Source organism: Pavona decussata, unplaced genomic scaffold (assembly GCF_977016875.1).
Source record: "Pavona decussata unplaced genomic scaffold, jaPavDecu1.1 SCAFFOLD_437, whole genome shotgun sequence".
Taxonomy (NCBI): Eukaryota; Metazoa; Cnidaria; class Anthozoa; order Scleractinia; family Agariciidae; genus Pavona; species Pavona decussata.
Window position 1 is genome coordinate 10,461 of NW_028145792.1, and position 15,847 is coordinate 26,307.

Here is a 15,847-nt window from a genome sequence, read left to right on the forward strand (position 1 = left end):
TCAACAGTATTACAAATTATTGATTCCGTAATTTTACTTGTAATATTCAGTATACTACAGTTTCAACATTCCTTGCCATTAAGGCCGTTATGTAATATTCAATTAAGTCGGAACAGTCCATTATAAATTAACTGTAATTAATTATAAATTATAAATTAACAGTCAATTATAAATTGACTGTTCCTACTTTCAATTGGCTAGAGTATTTGCTTTTCTCATAACTCTTTCTATTTATGTTCGTTTTGTTGTAACTGATCTTCCTCAATTATCTTGGTGTTATTCCATCGCTTCCATGAGCTTTCCGAATATTGATTTTGGTCAGCTTTTTGTGAGATCGTTATTTTGAAGCGGTATGTCAGATATTGATGGAGTGATTCGAGAAATAGAAGACAGCCCGATAATTAAGAATGCTAATTTTTTTCTAATATCTGAAGAAGAATTGGTCATGAAATGTTGAATGTGCGGAGCTGTTATCGGATTGAGTGTGCTCCTTAGTGGAATGAGAAGGATGTAATATTTATCGTGCCATAGTTTACCATCTCTCTTTATTTATCGCCACACGGTATACTTTCGATGTTGACGATTCCAGCGGTATGTAGTCTAGCTCGTCGCGTCTCACCTCTCGTGAGGGAGTCAGACGTTTTCCATCATCTACCTAAGGTGCTTTAGGAAAGCCAATGGGGAAAACCAATGGAACTACAGAAAGGGAGTCTCATGAGAGATGCTGTACCTAACGGAATCTTGGAGACATTAAATAGACGCCAGGAGGGAAAGATATAGGAGCTATTTTCATTGATTTTAGAAAGGCATTTGAGTCAGTCATGTTACATCCCGGAATGCTTCTGGCTTAAGAAATGCGACACAGGATTCAAAAACAAAAATCACCTAGGTTTTAAATATCATACAGAAGCAAATCTCAAATTATTTCTTCCACCACCACCACCACCACCACCACCACCACCACTACTACTACTACTACTACTACTACTACTACTACTACTACTACTACTACTACTACTACTGCTACTGCTGTTCCTGTCATCATTATCGTCATAATCATCATCATCATCATCATCATCATCATTTCCATCCTGATGATGTTCGTTTATTGTAAGAAATTCTTCCTTTAAATTAATGACGTTGGCTTTTGTTGGTGATGATGGGTCTCCCGCTGATTATGATTATGATAACCATAGCGTGTCTTCTTTCCTTTCTCGTGTCAAAATTAACAACTAGCATTAAACGTCAGTCATCATTTTTTTTTAAATCGTAGCTTTTAATTTATTGTGTTCAATCAGACGCTGTCTATTCAACAGCGGCCTTTCCTTCTGAATTTACGGATTCTTTTAGTGGACAATCATTAATCACTTTGCACACAAATGGCAACTTCGTGCTGTTAGTCAGCGCCTCCCATGAGCCATCAGCTTTCATGGAGACGCAGTTTTGATCGTCAGCAGTGACTTCAGGACTCCATTCTCCGAAGCTCACGTCAGTCTCATCCCACCAAACCCAGCCTCTCTTGCGATCATGGTGACGCTTCAATCCAATCCAGATTCGAGCACTGCTTTTCATAGTCTCTTTAACTTGTTTGTTTTGTTCTTGGCTGTGGATGCTGACCAGATGGCCTTTCTTTTTCACACATTCTTTCTCTGCGTCTGGTGCCGTCAAAGGGGTGGTATCGAGCTGAAGATCTACAAATTTAACTGCAGTAATAAAGAAAAATTGAGACATTCCGTCGCTAATTTTCAATTGTGTCAGTAAACAAGATTCTCTCAAATGCTAATATTAATTTAATAACAACCAATAATAATAATAATAATAATAATAATAATAATAATAATAATAATAATAACTACTTATATAGCGCTTATCCAGTTCTGTTCTAAGCGCTTTACAAAGTTTAAAAAAATCATATCTGTTTAAAATAATTCGAAAAAAGATGAGTCTTAAGTTTATGTTTAAAAAGATTTAAATTGTCACAAGAACGGATTTCGACGGGTAGTTTGTTCCAGAGTTCTGGGGCCGAAACAGCAAAAGGTACGACTTTAGATTATAGTTGACATGACACAGGCGAAATGCGTACGACGACCGGAGCGTTCTTGAAGTTGAATAGCGGCGTATCAGGTCTTGTATGTAGATGGGGGATTGTTGGTGAAGAGCTTTGTGGGTGAGCAGAAGTATTTTGAATTTAATTCGCTCGGAAACTGGAAGCTAGTGGGGGTCGAAGAAAGTAGGGGTTATGTGGTCATACTTGCGAGAGCCTGTGATCAGTCGAGCCGCGGCATTCTGTACTGACTGAAGCTTTTTAATGACATATTTCGGAATATTGTTTAAAAGAGAGTTACAGTGATCCAACTTGGAGGTTATAAAAGCGTGGACTAGAGTCTCAGTGGTTTTAGTGGATAGCAATTTTGTTATACGGGGGACGTTTCGAAGATGATAGAAGGCAGATTTACAAACAGAATTAACATGAGGGAGCATCGACATAGTACTATCAAAAACGACACCAATGTTTCTGGAACATAGAGACGGCTGAATTGTATCAGATCCAAAACGAAGTGGAGGTAGAGACTGTTGAGGGCAATACTTTGAATAGAGGTAGAGAAGTTCGGTTTTGTCTTTGTTTAGGTTCAGCTTGTTTAAGGACATCCACTGATCAAGGTCGGATAAGCATTTCTCAATTTTAGCGATGCTGTTGGTTAGTTCCAGATCGTCATTAGTAGAAGAGGAAATGTACAACTGAGTATCATCGGCGTAGAAATGAAATTGCATGTCGTGGAGACGTAGAATGTCGGCAAGTGGAGCAGTGTAAAGGAGGTAGAGGATGGGCCCAAGAACGGAGCCTTGAGGTACTCCACATTTGAGCTCAAGAGACTGTGACTTCTTCCCGTCAATTAAGACAACTTGCGTGCGATTAGTAAGGTAGGAGCGGAGCCAGTCGAGTGCAGTGCCACATACTAATACTAATACCAATATTAATATTAATACAAATACTAACACTAACACTTATGACATTATAATAAAATTTCTCATCCTTGAATTAATTAAATTAGGTTGATACGTTGTAGAAAAGATATCGTTAGTGTATATATGTCTTTAAATTAAACAGTCAGGTTTACTTTTTATGTTTACTGGCTTTAGTTTATTACTTTTAATGATTTAAAAGTTTATTACTATTAATTATTATTATTTATTATTATTATATAAACACCAATGAAATACCATGTGAACTTTCGCGCGAAAACATGATATCTTCACACGTGAAAATAACATGTTATCTTCACACGTGAAAAGATCACCATTGCTATGGTTATATAATAAATAGTGCCTTTTGCAATGATTTGGTATTTCATTGGTGTTTATGTAATAAACAGAACATTACATGGCCGCTTGGAGATACGAAATATCTCTTCTCGTGTTGAAAAATATTTCACTCGTTCGCTGCGCTCACTTGTGAAATATTTTTCAACACTCGAAGAGAAATTTCGTATCTCCGCGAGGTCATGTAATATCCTCTATTTATTACACACGAACCATTTTCCAATTTCTTATAGTAACAGTAGCTCAACTTGAGTCCGTCGTCAACATTTGCGATTCCTGCTGGCTTAACGCTTCCTTTTATTGTTGGTCTTCCAAGATCTCCAAAATAAAGTTCCCGTGATCGTGTTCTCAGAGTTATTTCCGTTTCTTGCGCACCACAAACCTTTTGACATGGGAACCCTTCCACTTTCACGAGTATAAAAGGTTTTTCTGTGAAATAAAGTTTTGTACTTATCAGCACGCTGTCCGATTGCAATATTAACCTCACATTAAAAAACACACATGTCATCTTTAGTTACAATAGTTCGTTGCCATTTGAATTTTCCTTTTACAAAATCGTTTAATGTGATTCCGCTGGTTGTAGCGCGCGCTATACTAGTATGATTAAGTAAGTATACAGTGAAGCAAATAAGAACCGTAAATAAACAAATAAATAAGTGAATAAATAAATAGATAGGAAGGAAGCTAGAAATAGCAGAATCCGAAACCGTGAAACACTCCGTAGAGCAGGAGTCCCGACAAGGCTTTGATGATAGCAAATGTTTGTAGACGTGTGAGGCCTTGCCCGGCACAAGGTGCTCACGAACACGTGTACAAATACGACGAGTGGTCTCACCAATGTAGCAGGCATTACAGGCAGCACATGTAAATTTATAACTGACTTGTGAACGGAGACTCTGTGGGACGGAATCTTTCACGCTAAACATGTTACGGACATTAAATGCAGAAAAAAACAACAACTTAATGTCAAGATCAGTGTTACAATAACGTTTGAGCAGTTTTCTTAACTTGATCTGTGCAAGTCTGGAAAACCGGCCAACGTGTAAGGCAGCTTGAAGAAATGTGGAGACGGTTTCTCACACCTAAGCGAAAGTCAAAACTTTCTTGGTAACATCATAATCTAATCAATAACCCAAAGAGGAAAAAAAGTTTTTCAACAACTTTTTGTGTGTTTTTGTAAAAATTGCTGTTTCTCTGCTGTATTCTCAACCTCATATTAATAACGAAAGCCATATAGACATAAAGCGTTTGTTGTTAATGTCAATTATTAATTATTTGTTGTTATTAATAGTGTTAAGTTATCATGCGTACTGTTTATATTTTCACAATATTGCAATAAACTTTAAAATAAATCAATTAAAAAAGGCATATACAATAGGAAAGAAAATTGGGTTTGCACCATTGTCCTTTGGTAATCAAACATTGGCCATACCGATCTTTTCTTGACAAAAGCAAACGACCGTAATTTACGAATGCTGCTCATGCAACAACAAAAAGGAAAATAACATACAGAAAGAAAAACATAATTTTCCTCAATTTTACCGATCGCTAAATGGATTCCACTGGCGATAAAACCATCTGCTCGACAGCAATACTGTATATTTACCAATTTTCGAGTATAGTTCCCATCCGGGAATGTACCCTCTGCCGTTGGAAAACTGTCTGGTCGAAATCCCCTTTCGGGATCGGGATTAAAGTTGAACCACTGTACAACGGCAGCTTCGAAATCTAGTAATTGAAACAATCATTGCGTAGTGGATACGTTATTGATTGTTGGCTTTGCCATGTAAATTAAAACAAGAAACCCGTGGAAGATTGTCAACAAGCCCACTTTACCCGTTCCTATACCACGTAGGTTGTAATTTGACTTTTGAATTTGAATTTAAGCAGCGAGCTAGCAGTATATTATAAAATGCACTTGCCAGCCAGGGCCGGGTTGTTCGAAAGCCGATTAACGCTAATCTACGATTAAAAGTTAATCGAGGTTTTCATCTCGCTCTTAAAAACTGATTTCGAAGCCTAATTTCAAGCTAAAGGTAAAGAAAAGTCGTTGTCAAAACTGAGGGCCAAACTTATTTGGAAGAATCTTTATTGATCAGTTATTAAACTCGAATCAAAGTTCACGTTTATCCAGGATTAGCTTAATCGGGCTTCGTACAACTGGGCCCAGCCGGATCTCCCCAATGGACGGTGTTAGTCTGGAAATCCTTTGACGGCCTATTTAGCAGTCATGCGACACTTAATATGGGCAGTGGAATGTTATCATTTCTTTGATTGTGAAATATTGAAAACTGATAACTTCCTAGGCGAAAAAAGGGATCGCGCTTGTTTTCCTCAGAAGCTTGGTTGAGGTGTGAATACCTCATTAGGCTAGAATGCAGGGAGAAACCAATATATATTTTACTAGGGTTAGTATTTATTTGCGCTTATTAATGGCAACAAATTTTAAGAACTTACTTTCGGGACATTTTCCTTTAGCAGGGCTAGCACTCTTCCTTAAGATGCAATATCTGCCTGCTGGCCATTTCGAACTGAAGTATTCGCTGCCAGTTTCTTCTATCTTAGAGCAGAATCTAAAATTAACTCCCTCTTCCCCTGGGTTGGATGGCTTGGTTGCAATCAGTTTTGGATAGCTATAATCGAGGAATTTTCGCCAATTGTCTGTCAAACTGCCTGTTTGCCACTTGAAACCAGTCTCCTGTGGGCATTGATTAGTGCCATCGTTCACTGCCATATAAAGCGTGTAATATCCTGATGGCCAGGATAGTTTAAGTTCCATGGAGTTATCTACAATGATAGCAAATTATGGACGTATATCAAGGTAGCTACAAAAATGAAACAGGAAAAGTAAATAGTACGTGAAACACTGACGTGCGAATTACGTCATTGGTTCTTCACAACCACCAGGTTGGATTTCTCGTTGACATTTTAAAGAAATCGTATTGACCCCCAAATAACTAACAAATATTCACCGAAGTGGGCGAGGTAAATATCCATCACTTTCACCGACACTGAGATGAATAATTGTTTTAGTATATACCACACAAGCTGGATAACTAGCGGACCAAAAACGTATTTTATTTCTGACAATATACCGACAAATGGTATGAAATTTTAAAATCTTGCGTGCCACGCTGTAAGCGATTTCTTATTGTAGAAAGTTCCGTCTCGCTTTCTTGCAGACAAATAAAACTTTTGGAGACACTTGTTTAGTTCCTGCAGTGTCATTTCTTCAATTTTTTTGTAAAATTTGTCTTGTTATTGTAAACTGTGTTGTATTTTCATTTTTCGCTTGAGAATATGAGGTTAAAAAGATTAAAAAGATTACCATTTAATGTCGTCAAACCAAACTTTGTTGCCATTTATGTATTGTTTTTAACAGCCGCCTCGTTTATCGAGATAATTTCCTCTTAAGTAACCGTGGCGAAACGGGAAGCCATCTTGTTTCTCTTCGGCTGCTCGGAGGTGAATAGTACTTGGCTAATCACCTCCGAGCTAGCCAATCAGCGCGCGCGAAAAGCACTATTCACTTCTGTGGTATATACTAATCAAAATTAATAAAGAAATCCTAAATTGTTGTAAAAATGTATAAATAACGACAATACGCTTAAAATAGTCGTAAAAAAGGGGGAAAATCCATATTTCGAATAATTTATCTGTTAAAATCTTGAAGGAAACTTCTTTTCTTGACATTAATTTGCTTAAAAGATGTATATCAATTAGTTTCAAATTTTGGTAGAAGATGTTGAAATATGATCAGTAAAAACAGGCTTTTGATCATCAGCTATTTTCGCTTGTCGAGTCTCCGTGTGTTAGCATTTGGGAGTTTCATGACGTGTTGCGATTTCACACGTGTAACACACACAAGGCCTTTTACTTCTTGCGGATAATATCAGCAATCGCATTATGTCGTAAATACTTCAAAGGAAGCTCACGAGAAATTTGAGAGACAATCGTATCCAATTGTTTGTACCCTCAGATGTTCTTTCCACTTTTTGGTTTAAAATGTTTTTTAGAATAAAGACATTATTTCCAAGAATTAAAGCTAACTGCAATTCGTTGTTGCGGTCGAGGTTCCATTTACAGATCTCACCATTCTGGCAAATATGGCTTTTGGCATAACTTCATTGACTTTATAAATGTCTGTTGTATTAAGTCAACACACCTGTTGGTCGATGTACTCCATTCCTGTGGGGATATTCTCCTATCGCCTTCCCCATGTTACTACTTAATGTTTTCAATTTTGTTAGGCTCATTTGTTTGCATGGTGGCCTGGTTTGAAGATGCTTTAAATTGCTCCAAAACCTCTCTTGCAACGTCTCTTCGATGCCCATAAGCTCTATCTGTATGGGCTCGGGAAGATCGTCTCCACCAATCGTGTAAGTGAGTTCTTTCTCTCCAGTTTCTTTCTTAGTCTCCTCTGCTTCATTGAATTTACTTATGTCAACTTTAAATGACCCAGTGAATCCTCCATAACCACCAGATGCGGAAACACTGCCGCCCACCTGAGAAACAAACAACATACAGAAAATGATGAAGAAACAAAACCGTTTAGCTACCGTGGGCACAGCTCCTATAATGGACTATACAGGGAGGCTTCGACCAAAAAGTCTAGAGTACCAGGCAGGAGGTATATAAAAAGGTAAGTAAGTAAGTAAGTAAGTAAGTTTATTTTGCCACACCAGAAATACAATGTAAACAAAAAAAAATAGAAAAAGATAGATGTAACAATGGCGAGGAGACCTAAAGGAAACTGTGAAGCTTATATTAATTAGGTAGGGATTTTGCGATCTGGAGTATAGAAAAGTGTACAGAAAAACTGTCGTTTAGATATTTAAAAAGGCCTTTAAAATGTCTCGAACACACCAACCGAAAAAAGAAGTAATATGTGACTGTTTTTCTACTGTCTATGTGAAAGGGGTACGGGGTATATCTATGGGAGGTATATGAAAGTGTAAGGACCTCTGAGCGGAGCTTCCCTGTATAAAACGTTCTTGAATACTCCCCCTCTCCGGTACTTTAACTATGGACTGAACAAATAGAGTAAACAATATTGACTTGCAAAGAGATTCCACTGTTAAATTTGGAAAAAAAAACTATTGTGTTAATGCCTCGTTTAATGGCCTTAGCTCCCACGAATCTCCTGTAGCTCAGAGGTAGAGCATTCGAGCTAGTAATCGGAAGGTCTTAGGTTCGACTCCTGATTGGAGCACTCAGATTTCTTTGTTTCCGAGTACGCCTGTGTCATTCACTGAACAATAACACAATTCTCAAAACAATTGTGTTTTAAGCTTACGTCCAGTCAGTTGCTCCCTAGCTAAAAATTTTTCCTTTTTTATATAAACTAAGGCATAAAGTGATATTTAAACTCACATGCTCCGAAGCATAACTCATGAACTCTTTGAGTGAACTTCTGAATCTTGTAATAGTCTTTGTACCCAATACAACTTTCATAACAACGTGCTGAAAGGAAAACATATGATTAGCAGTCGTTAAATACTGAACCAATATCAAGTCGTGAACGTTTTGATAAAAAACCTTCTCCAACTTTGTCTGGAACCAAATTTTATCGAGGAATAAAAAAAAGTTATCGAAGAATCCTTAAAAAAACAAATGCCTTACTTTCAAGTCAGTCTCCTGTTAACTTATTAATCAAACCTTCTCTATTCTTAAAGAGTAACATTTGTTTATTGTCATTGCACACTCACAACCTTTCGAGGGAGGTCGGCGACAGAAAAGCAGCTTCAAAGAAGAGTCATAAAACATTGCAGCTCTTATCGGGATTCGAACTCATGACTTATGCAATACCGGTGCGGTGTTGCACCAACTAAGCTATGACACCAACTGAGGATCTGCTCATTTTGTAAGTCTTTGTTATACCCGAAGGTGCCTTGTTCTTTCTAACAGCAGTAGAAATAAGACATGTACATATGAAAAGATCGAAGATGTGAACTGCGGATGAAACGTGTTATGAATGAAAACTCCTCACTGATCTTTCGTTATTCGTCATTCTAACACGCGGCACTGACCAGTCATAGCTAGTGAAAAGTTTCGCTATCACATTCTTATTCTAAAATTCTCCGTATATAGAGAAATGTATTTGTCTACATTGCGCTCTATAGGCTAAGCTTTTGTCTCTAAGTAGAATCACAAGATGCACTGCTTTTCTGTTTGGACACAAGCAGTTTCCACTGATTCCTTATAATCAAACAGAAATTCTTGCAATGCCCTTCTGCTTCTTACCGTTCCCCAAGAGTTCAGAAATTGAAAGTATTCATCTCCGCTGCCGTATTTGTCAGGCAAACGACAAACATCGGATGTGAACTCATCTGTCAGAGTCCATTGATTGCTCTGTGCTGCTCCCACTCTGTATCTTGCCTCTCCTTTGTTGCAGACTTCAGTGCTGTCACGGAATACGGTGTCTCTTTTCTGTGTAGTTTTTCTCACTTTTTCGTACTCTATGCGCAAGATCAATCAAAATTTAATCAGAGTCATGAGAAATGTTTGCGACATAATCAGAGTCCAAATTCGCGTCTAAACTGCAAACAGTATTTAAAAGAATCCACTTACTTGCACTCATGCTGAAGGAAAAGTTGAATATTCCCGAGTAGCCAGCTATTTAAAAAAGACAAAAGATACGATCTCAACTCAATCCATTTCTTTGTCATCAAATTATGCAGGTCTTTTAGTTATTATTTGGTAAGTACCTGGAGGAGATGTCTAATAGGACTCTTCAGTTTCAAATAACAGCTACACTTAAAATAACCATTATAAACCCTGTTATGTTCTATACTATATATGACTAAAACTAGTAACAATCAAAGATGAGGGTGTGCGTTCGTTCGCTCCCAGGCTATCTCTCCTTTGCCAAGTTTGGTGCTGATGTCATTCGCCCCTGTAAAATCTGCGGGGAATGCCAGATACGCGTCCCAAAATCCATTAATTAATTTGTCCCATACAATCTCGACTCCAATTTGTGTTAGGAGTACGTTCTTTCTACGTGGAACCCCAATTATGGCACAGCGAGGCAAATACCCACTCAAACATTCTCAGAGACGCTTGGTGCTATTTGGAGACTGTTTTTATTTCAGGTTTACCAGGAAAACATGGCCATTGAATCATTTTTCAAGGGTTCTCATTTCACGCTTTTTTACTTAACAAGAAACTTTTCTGTTTTTGGAGAACAGCCGCTCTTGATATTCCTGTAATAAACATTCAACGTTATTTTTCTACCAACACGTCAATTGGAATAATTGACTGATGCCTCCTCGACTAGCTAAAAACAAGTCCAACTTATTTCAAAGACCTTTCAAAATAAATAGCAACATCACAATGTAGACCACTCCATGTCTCTGTAAAGGTACAATACTGTTTCCAACTTTCAATTACCTAAGCGCTTTCTTTCCAAAGATATTCATGATTTTGTGATTTGTCTCCACGCTTTAATACAACCACTTGTGACGTCCTCATTTTCTAATTTGCATACTGTACAAAAACTTGAACCGAGGGAAGATGTCGCAAAACTAAAAACACCATCCTTTCCCATTCTATAGGACCTTTTAAATAAGCTTAACTTGTTTCTTTACCTCAAAGGCACTTCAAATTAATTTGCCATTTTCCAAATTGGATTGGAATAAAAAGTCCCGTTGACGAAGGTGGACTTTAAACTATAAATCATTATTTAACATCGACTAGGCATAACATTTTCAGTAATTTACCTGAAGCACTGACATCAACATTGAGTTTGTCTTGATAACTTTTGGTTCCACAAAAGACCTTGGATGATTTAGACTTTGAACAACTTTTCCGCGGTTCATAACAAATCTGGTCCGGGACTTTGTTTCCACTTTCTGTCGTCAACTTAAAAATTTTTCTGGTGACATCAAAACCCGGATCAACACCCCCCAGGGATGTCTTACCCTCGGGGTTTCCCCTCAGTAAGTCGTACTTCACACCAATGAATCCAAGACCTGCCGGGTTTTGGTTTCTTTGACAAAATCCACCCTTAGGGTCTGGATATGGATCAAACTGTTTCTCTTGGCCTGCAGCTTGCAGACCTTGTAGGCCAAACGAATACCAAGGACATATCACCAGAACAAACAAAAGCCTTGCCAACAATACTGGAGACATTACGGCCTCACCTGAAATATGAACATTATGTGAATTTCTTGGCTGATTTTAATCAATGTTAGGGACATTTTAAGTAAGAAAATTTACTGGTACAGAAAAATTTTTATTGCCTAGTGGTAAATCATAACCTTGGTGCAAATTTTAATTCATTGACGCCAGTGGCATCAAAATTAACATCCCGCAAACACCTGAAATTTGTAAAAAAATATATATATTTGATATTAATTCTGAAGTAGAGCTACAGGACATAAAATAATAAAAAAAGGCTAAGTGAACAAATCTTCATACAGTAGAGGTTTTATAATTTACCAAAAAAAAAAAAAAGAAAAAATGCTTACGTCAGGTTGTGAAGAAGGCTACAATATCTCCCACCCCCCCCCCCCCCTGAATTGAAGAACTGGTAATTCTAACCTAATTCTATTGGGTTTGTTAATTTTTCGTGATTGCCATTTGCAAAGAGCTAAACCGGCAATGGAGCGGTAAGCGGTCGCACTATAAATTAATAGGTGAAACAGAAGATCTACCGGATAACTTTTTTTCATATTCCCAGAGCAGTTAAATAATTTAGGGTGCTTTACAACAATGCAATAAAAACGGTGTATCATCGACTTAGATTTTGAGATAATGAAATTTAGAGGTCCTCTTTGTAGGGCTAACATGTTGCCATGGTAACCTCTATGACGTCAAACTAGTCTTAAAGTATTGCCCAACAAATGAGTTACAAAGATATTTATAGTTGGTCCGCATGATCCGATACAATTTTTTGTAATCTTTCATCATTTCACAAACACCTCAACAACGAAATACCCTTTCAAGCCTCCTTAACTGGCAGTCGAAGCATTTGATCTTGTAAGCTGCTCCATGTCTGTCGCTCAGCCGGTTCGTCTCTGTCCTTAACGTTCGTTGTCGCAAAGTAGAGATAGATTTGTAAATAACACAGTCACGTTGAGAGGATCAGTAGAGAATCCTTGCGATAGTTTCAGAGGTGCCTTTGATGTAAGATATATTTGCTACAACAAAGGCAGAGCGTCGGTGTTTGTAGTTCGAGTATGACGAAATCGTTAGTGGCGTTCAAAATCAGGGAAGGGAAATCGGCCAACTAACCGCGAGAAGAAATACACTCCAAAGGTTGGAATAAATGAAATACACCCCAGTTTTCGACAGTTTACTGAATCAGAGGTGTCGATTAGTTAACGGCATGAAAACATGTGGTTCACCTAACAATATTTTAGAAAGAAGTGAATTTGCAAGACGTTTGTTTCGAAGAAGCTTGGACACGTTTTGACGCTGAATTCATTCAAGTAAATCAAACAACGGCTAAACGATTGGCACTATCTCTTCAGCAAAACAAAATAGCCTAGGATCTTACCGTTTTTCCGAAAAAAAGAATCATTAGTGCATTCCCAATTGTTTACAATTTGCCTTCAACGCGCGCTTTTGTTTTTATTTTTTTATTTTTTTTTTCAAATAAAGCCAAAAGATAAAATACCAACAACGCTATGACCCTTTAAACAAGAAAACAACAAGAAGCAAATTTATTTATTTATACACAGTCTCGTTGTAAAAAATAGTATTTTAGTCGAAATTCATCATTTTTGTTGACAAGTCATTTTCGGGCTTTTGTTTTTTCACACCGCCAAGCGATTCCACCTTTAATTCAGTAAACTGGAGATTGCTTCATTTATTCCAGTGTTTGTGCTATATTCGTCTATTGGTCGTTTAATTCGAAGAAAATAGACCTTTACCACACGACGGCTAGGTTGATTCTCAGGAGATTAAAAAGCTTCGTTTTTGCACGGCAAGCCTCGCACTGAATTCGCGTCTGGCCGAGGCTTGCCGTGCGAAAACAAAGCTTTTTATTCCCTCGAGACTCAACATGACCGCCGAGTGATAAGGGTCTATTCGACGAAACACAGCGTACTGAAATATTTGGCCGATCTTGAAAACTGAAAACGGTCCCAATACACGCATGTCGCGTGGAAGACTTGTTTCAAGCAATCGGAATCTGGGTAGATATTACATCATCAGTAGGGAATTTCTGCGGTGATTACTCAGGCGTGGCTTTCGCGGGAAGACCCAGTGATAGCACTGCGAAACTAGTTCAGCTTTCTTCAGTTTAATGAACAAAAAGAAGTTTTATATTCTTAATTAGCGGTTAACTGAAACCATAATCTCAACAGCTTAACCAAGCCATTTGCATTTCTGCCGAAACTTTTTTGCCGGGAGTTAAAAATTAAAGAAACCAAATAAACTACTGATAACAACTTCAAGTTAAACCACCGACAAATGCGTCTCGTTTCCTTTAACATGGAGAAACCCATTCTTTCACAATTGAGAGCGTCAGCACCACAATCCAGCCACATGTATCTCTGCGAACCTCTTTTGTTAAAATAAAAAGAAACCAATCATACTATAATCTCATAAAAGCCACCGAAAAATACATATTTTTTCCTGTAACATTTCGCCACATTCATGTATCTGTCGATGCTATTTTGTTAAAATAAGAAGAAACCAAACATACAGTTACCCCTGAAAAAAAAACTACCTAAAAAGCGTATCGTTTCCTTTGAAGAGTCCCCATTCTTTCACATCTGAGAGCGTTATCTCCACATTGATCCAGCCACATGTATTTCCGTCGATTCTCTTTTATTTAAATAAAAAGAAACCAAGTATGCTAAGAGCCATTAAAAAAAAACCAACAATAAATCAGAATATCGTTACTCCCCATTCTTCCTTCTTTTACACTGAACTGAGAGCGTCGTCTCCACAATCCAGCCACATGTATGCAGCACTCTTGTTCAAATAAAAAGAAACCAAATATACTACCAGCCATTTAAAACCAACAAAAACTGCTGGTCATTTCCTTTAACAAGAAATCTCCCCATTTTTCACAAACTAGAATTTTTTTGACTGTGTCTCCCGACACCATTTATTCAGTCTTCGAGGAGACACAACAGAAACTACATTCTTCCAGAAAATGTAGTTAAAGCTCCATCCATGTAGCTTTTGCTGCCCTTGTTTCAGTATTGTAAATTTTTCAGCTGGTTATTCATTATTGTTATTTATTTATTTTTAAATCCTTTGACCACTGAAAATTTGCAAGAATCATCTTATTAATGGCGGCGAAAAAATTTGGTAAATGGTACATGCGTGGCAGATTTCTTATCCGTAATCTTCAAAACCAAAAGCTGTTGTCACACGTGAAAAACACATAACGATTTTCGACCTCACAAGCTTATAGCTTATACCACAACGTCTCTAAAAAAAGGCATTCATTCATTCATTCATTTCCACAACCCAGTCACATGCAATTCTGTCAAAGCTCTTTAGTCACAATGAAAAGAAATCAAATTTACTACGAGCAAAAAAAAAAAAAAAAAAATACAGACAAAATTAGGTACGTTTCATTTAACATGAAGGCTAGTTACCCACTGTTTTTTTTTTTCTTTTTATAAAAAAGTTATTTTCTGGATTGTTTTTGTCCTCCCACAGACTGCCCAAGGGAAAACTATATAACTATCTACAAGGGCGCTCTGCTGAAGATAGATATATATATTTTTAAATCGGCATAAGCCAACTTGTACGTTTACAATATCACATATTTGAGTCCAATGTCCGGTCCTTTGCACTTTATTCTTATCTTTATACGCAGATACGCTAGTATAAATTACCTTATCATATAAACAAGTTAATTGTTCACTTCAGACTGTAGATATCTTATCCGTCCAGGTGTTAAACAGGTCATCACTCTTACAACAACATCCACTAGCTAGCTTAGTTAACCTTAAAAAATCACAAATTTTGGTGTAGATCTTTGATTTTAAGATTACCGCCTATATTTGGGCGAAGTTTGTGGCAAGACTACAACATAAAAATATAAAAACAATGAGAAAATTCCGGCCTAGAAAGAAAACGATGTCGTTTTGCTGTTGATTTATTTAATAGAAGCATCGAAGATCGTGGGTGTAATTAAAATTTAAGTCTTAATGCAATATCAAGGGAGAAAAAACCAGGTTTAGATACCGAAAATATGAAAAAAAGGAAAAGGACTTTTAAGGGAACAATTGTTCAAAGAAAAGAGAAACAATTGGTGGAAAATTTTAAAGAGAAAGGGCAAGGTATTTTCACCTTTGCACTCTCTGTGGCTGTTGATGCTTTGAACTCAGTCTTCCCATTGTGCGGTCTTAAAGGACGTTAACTTCTAAGAAAGTTTCTCAGGAAAAAATGAAATTAAAATAATGAGGAAAGAGAAAGGTCGTTCAAGGATAAAAATTAAACGAAAGGAAGGATAATTGAGGGAACAATTCTGAAGTGAAAAGAAAAGCTATCCTTACCTTCTCGTCCTGGTAGAAGATATGTGGGTTAGGTCGTCGTAGCTCTCAGGTCTCGGCAAATA

General features: G+C 37.3%; 1 protein-coding gene across 1 annotated transcript; it reads right to left on the minus strand.

Annotated features, from left to right (window-relative positions):
- Positions 1–1,228: 1,228 nt before the first annotated feature.
- On the minus strand, positions 1,229–11,458 carry LOC146450637 (uncharacterized). Its single transcript, XM_085100157.1, has 9 exons — positions 11,040–11,458; positions 9,892–9,936; positions 9,565–9,779; positions 8,695–8,784; positions 7,487–7,826; positions 5,779–6,108; positions 4,864–5,049; positions 3,535–3,750; positions 1,229–1,703 (listed from the first exon to the last, which is right to left on the minus strand). Exons 1-9 carry the CDS (start codon positions 11,449–11,451, stop codon positions 1,306–1,308), a joined length of 2,232 nt encoding a protein of 743 aa, XP_084956283.1. The 5' UTR covers positions 11,452–11,458; the 3' UTR covers positions 1,229–1,305.
- Positions 11,459–15,847: the final 4,389 nt, after the last annotated feature.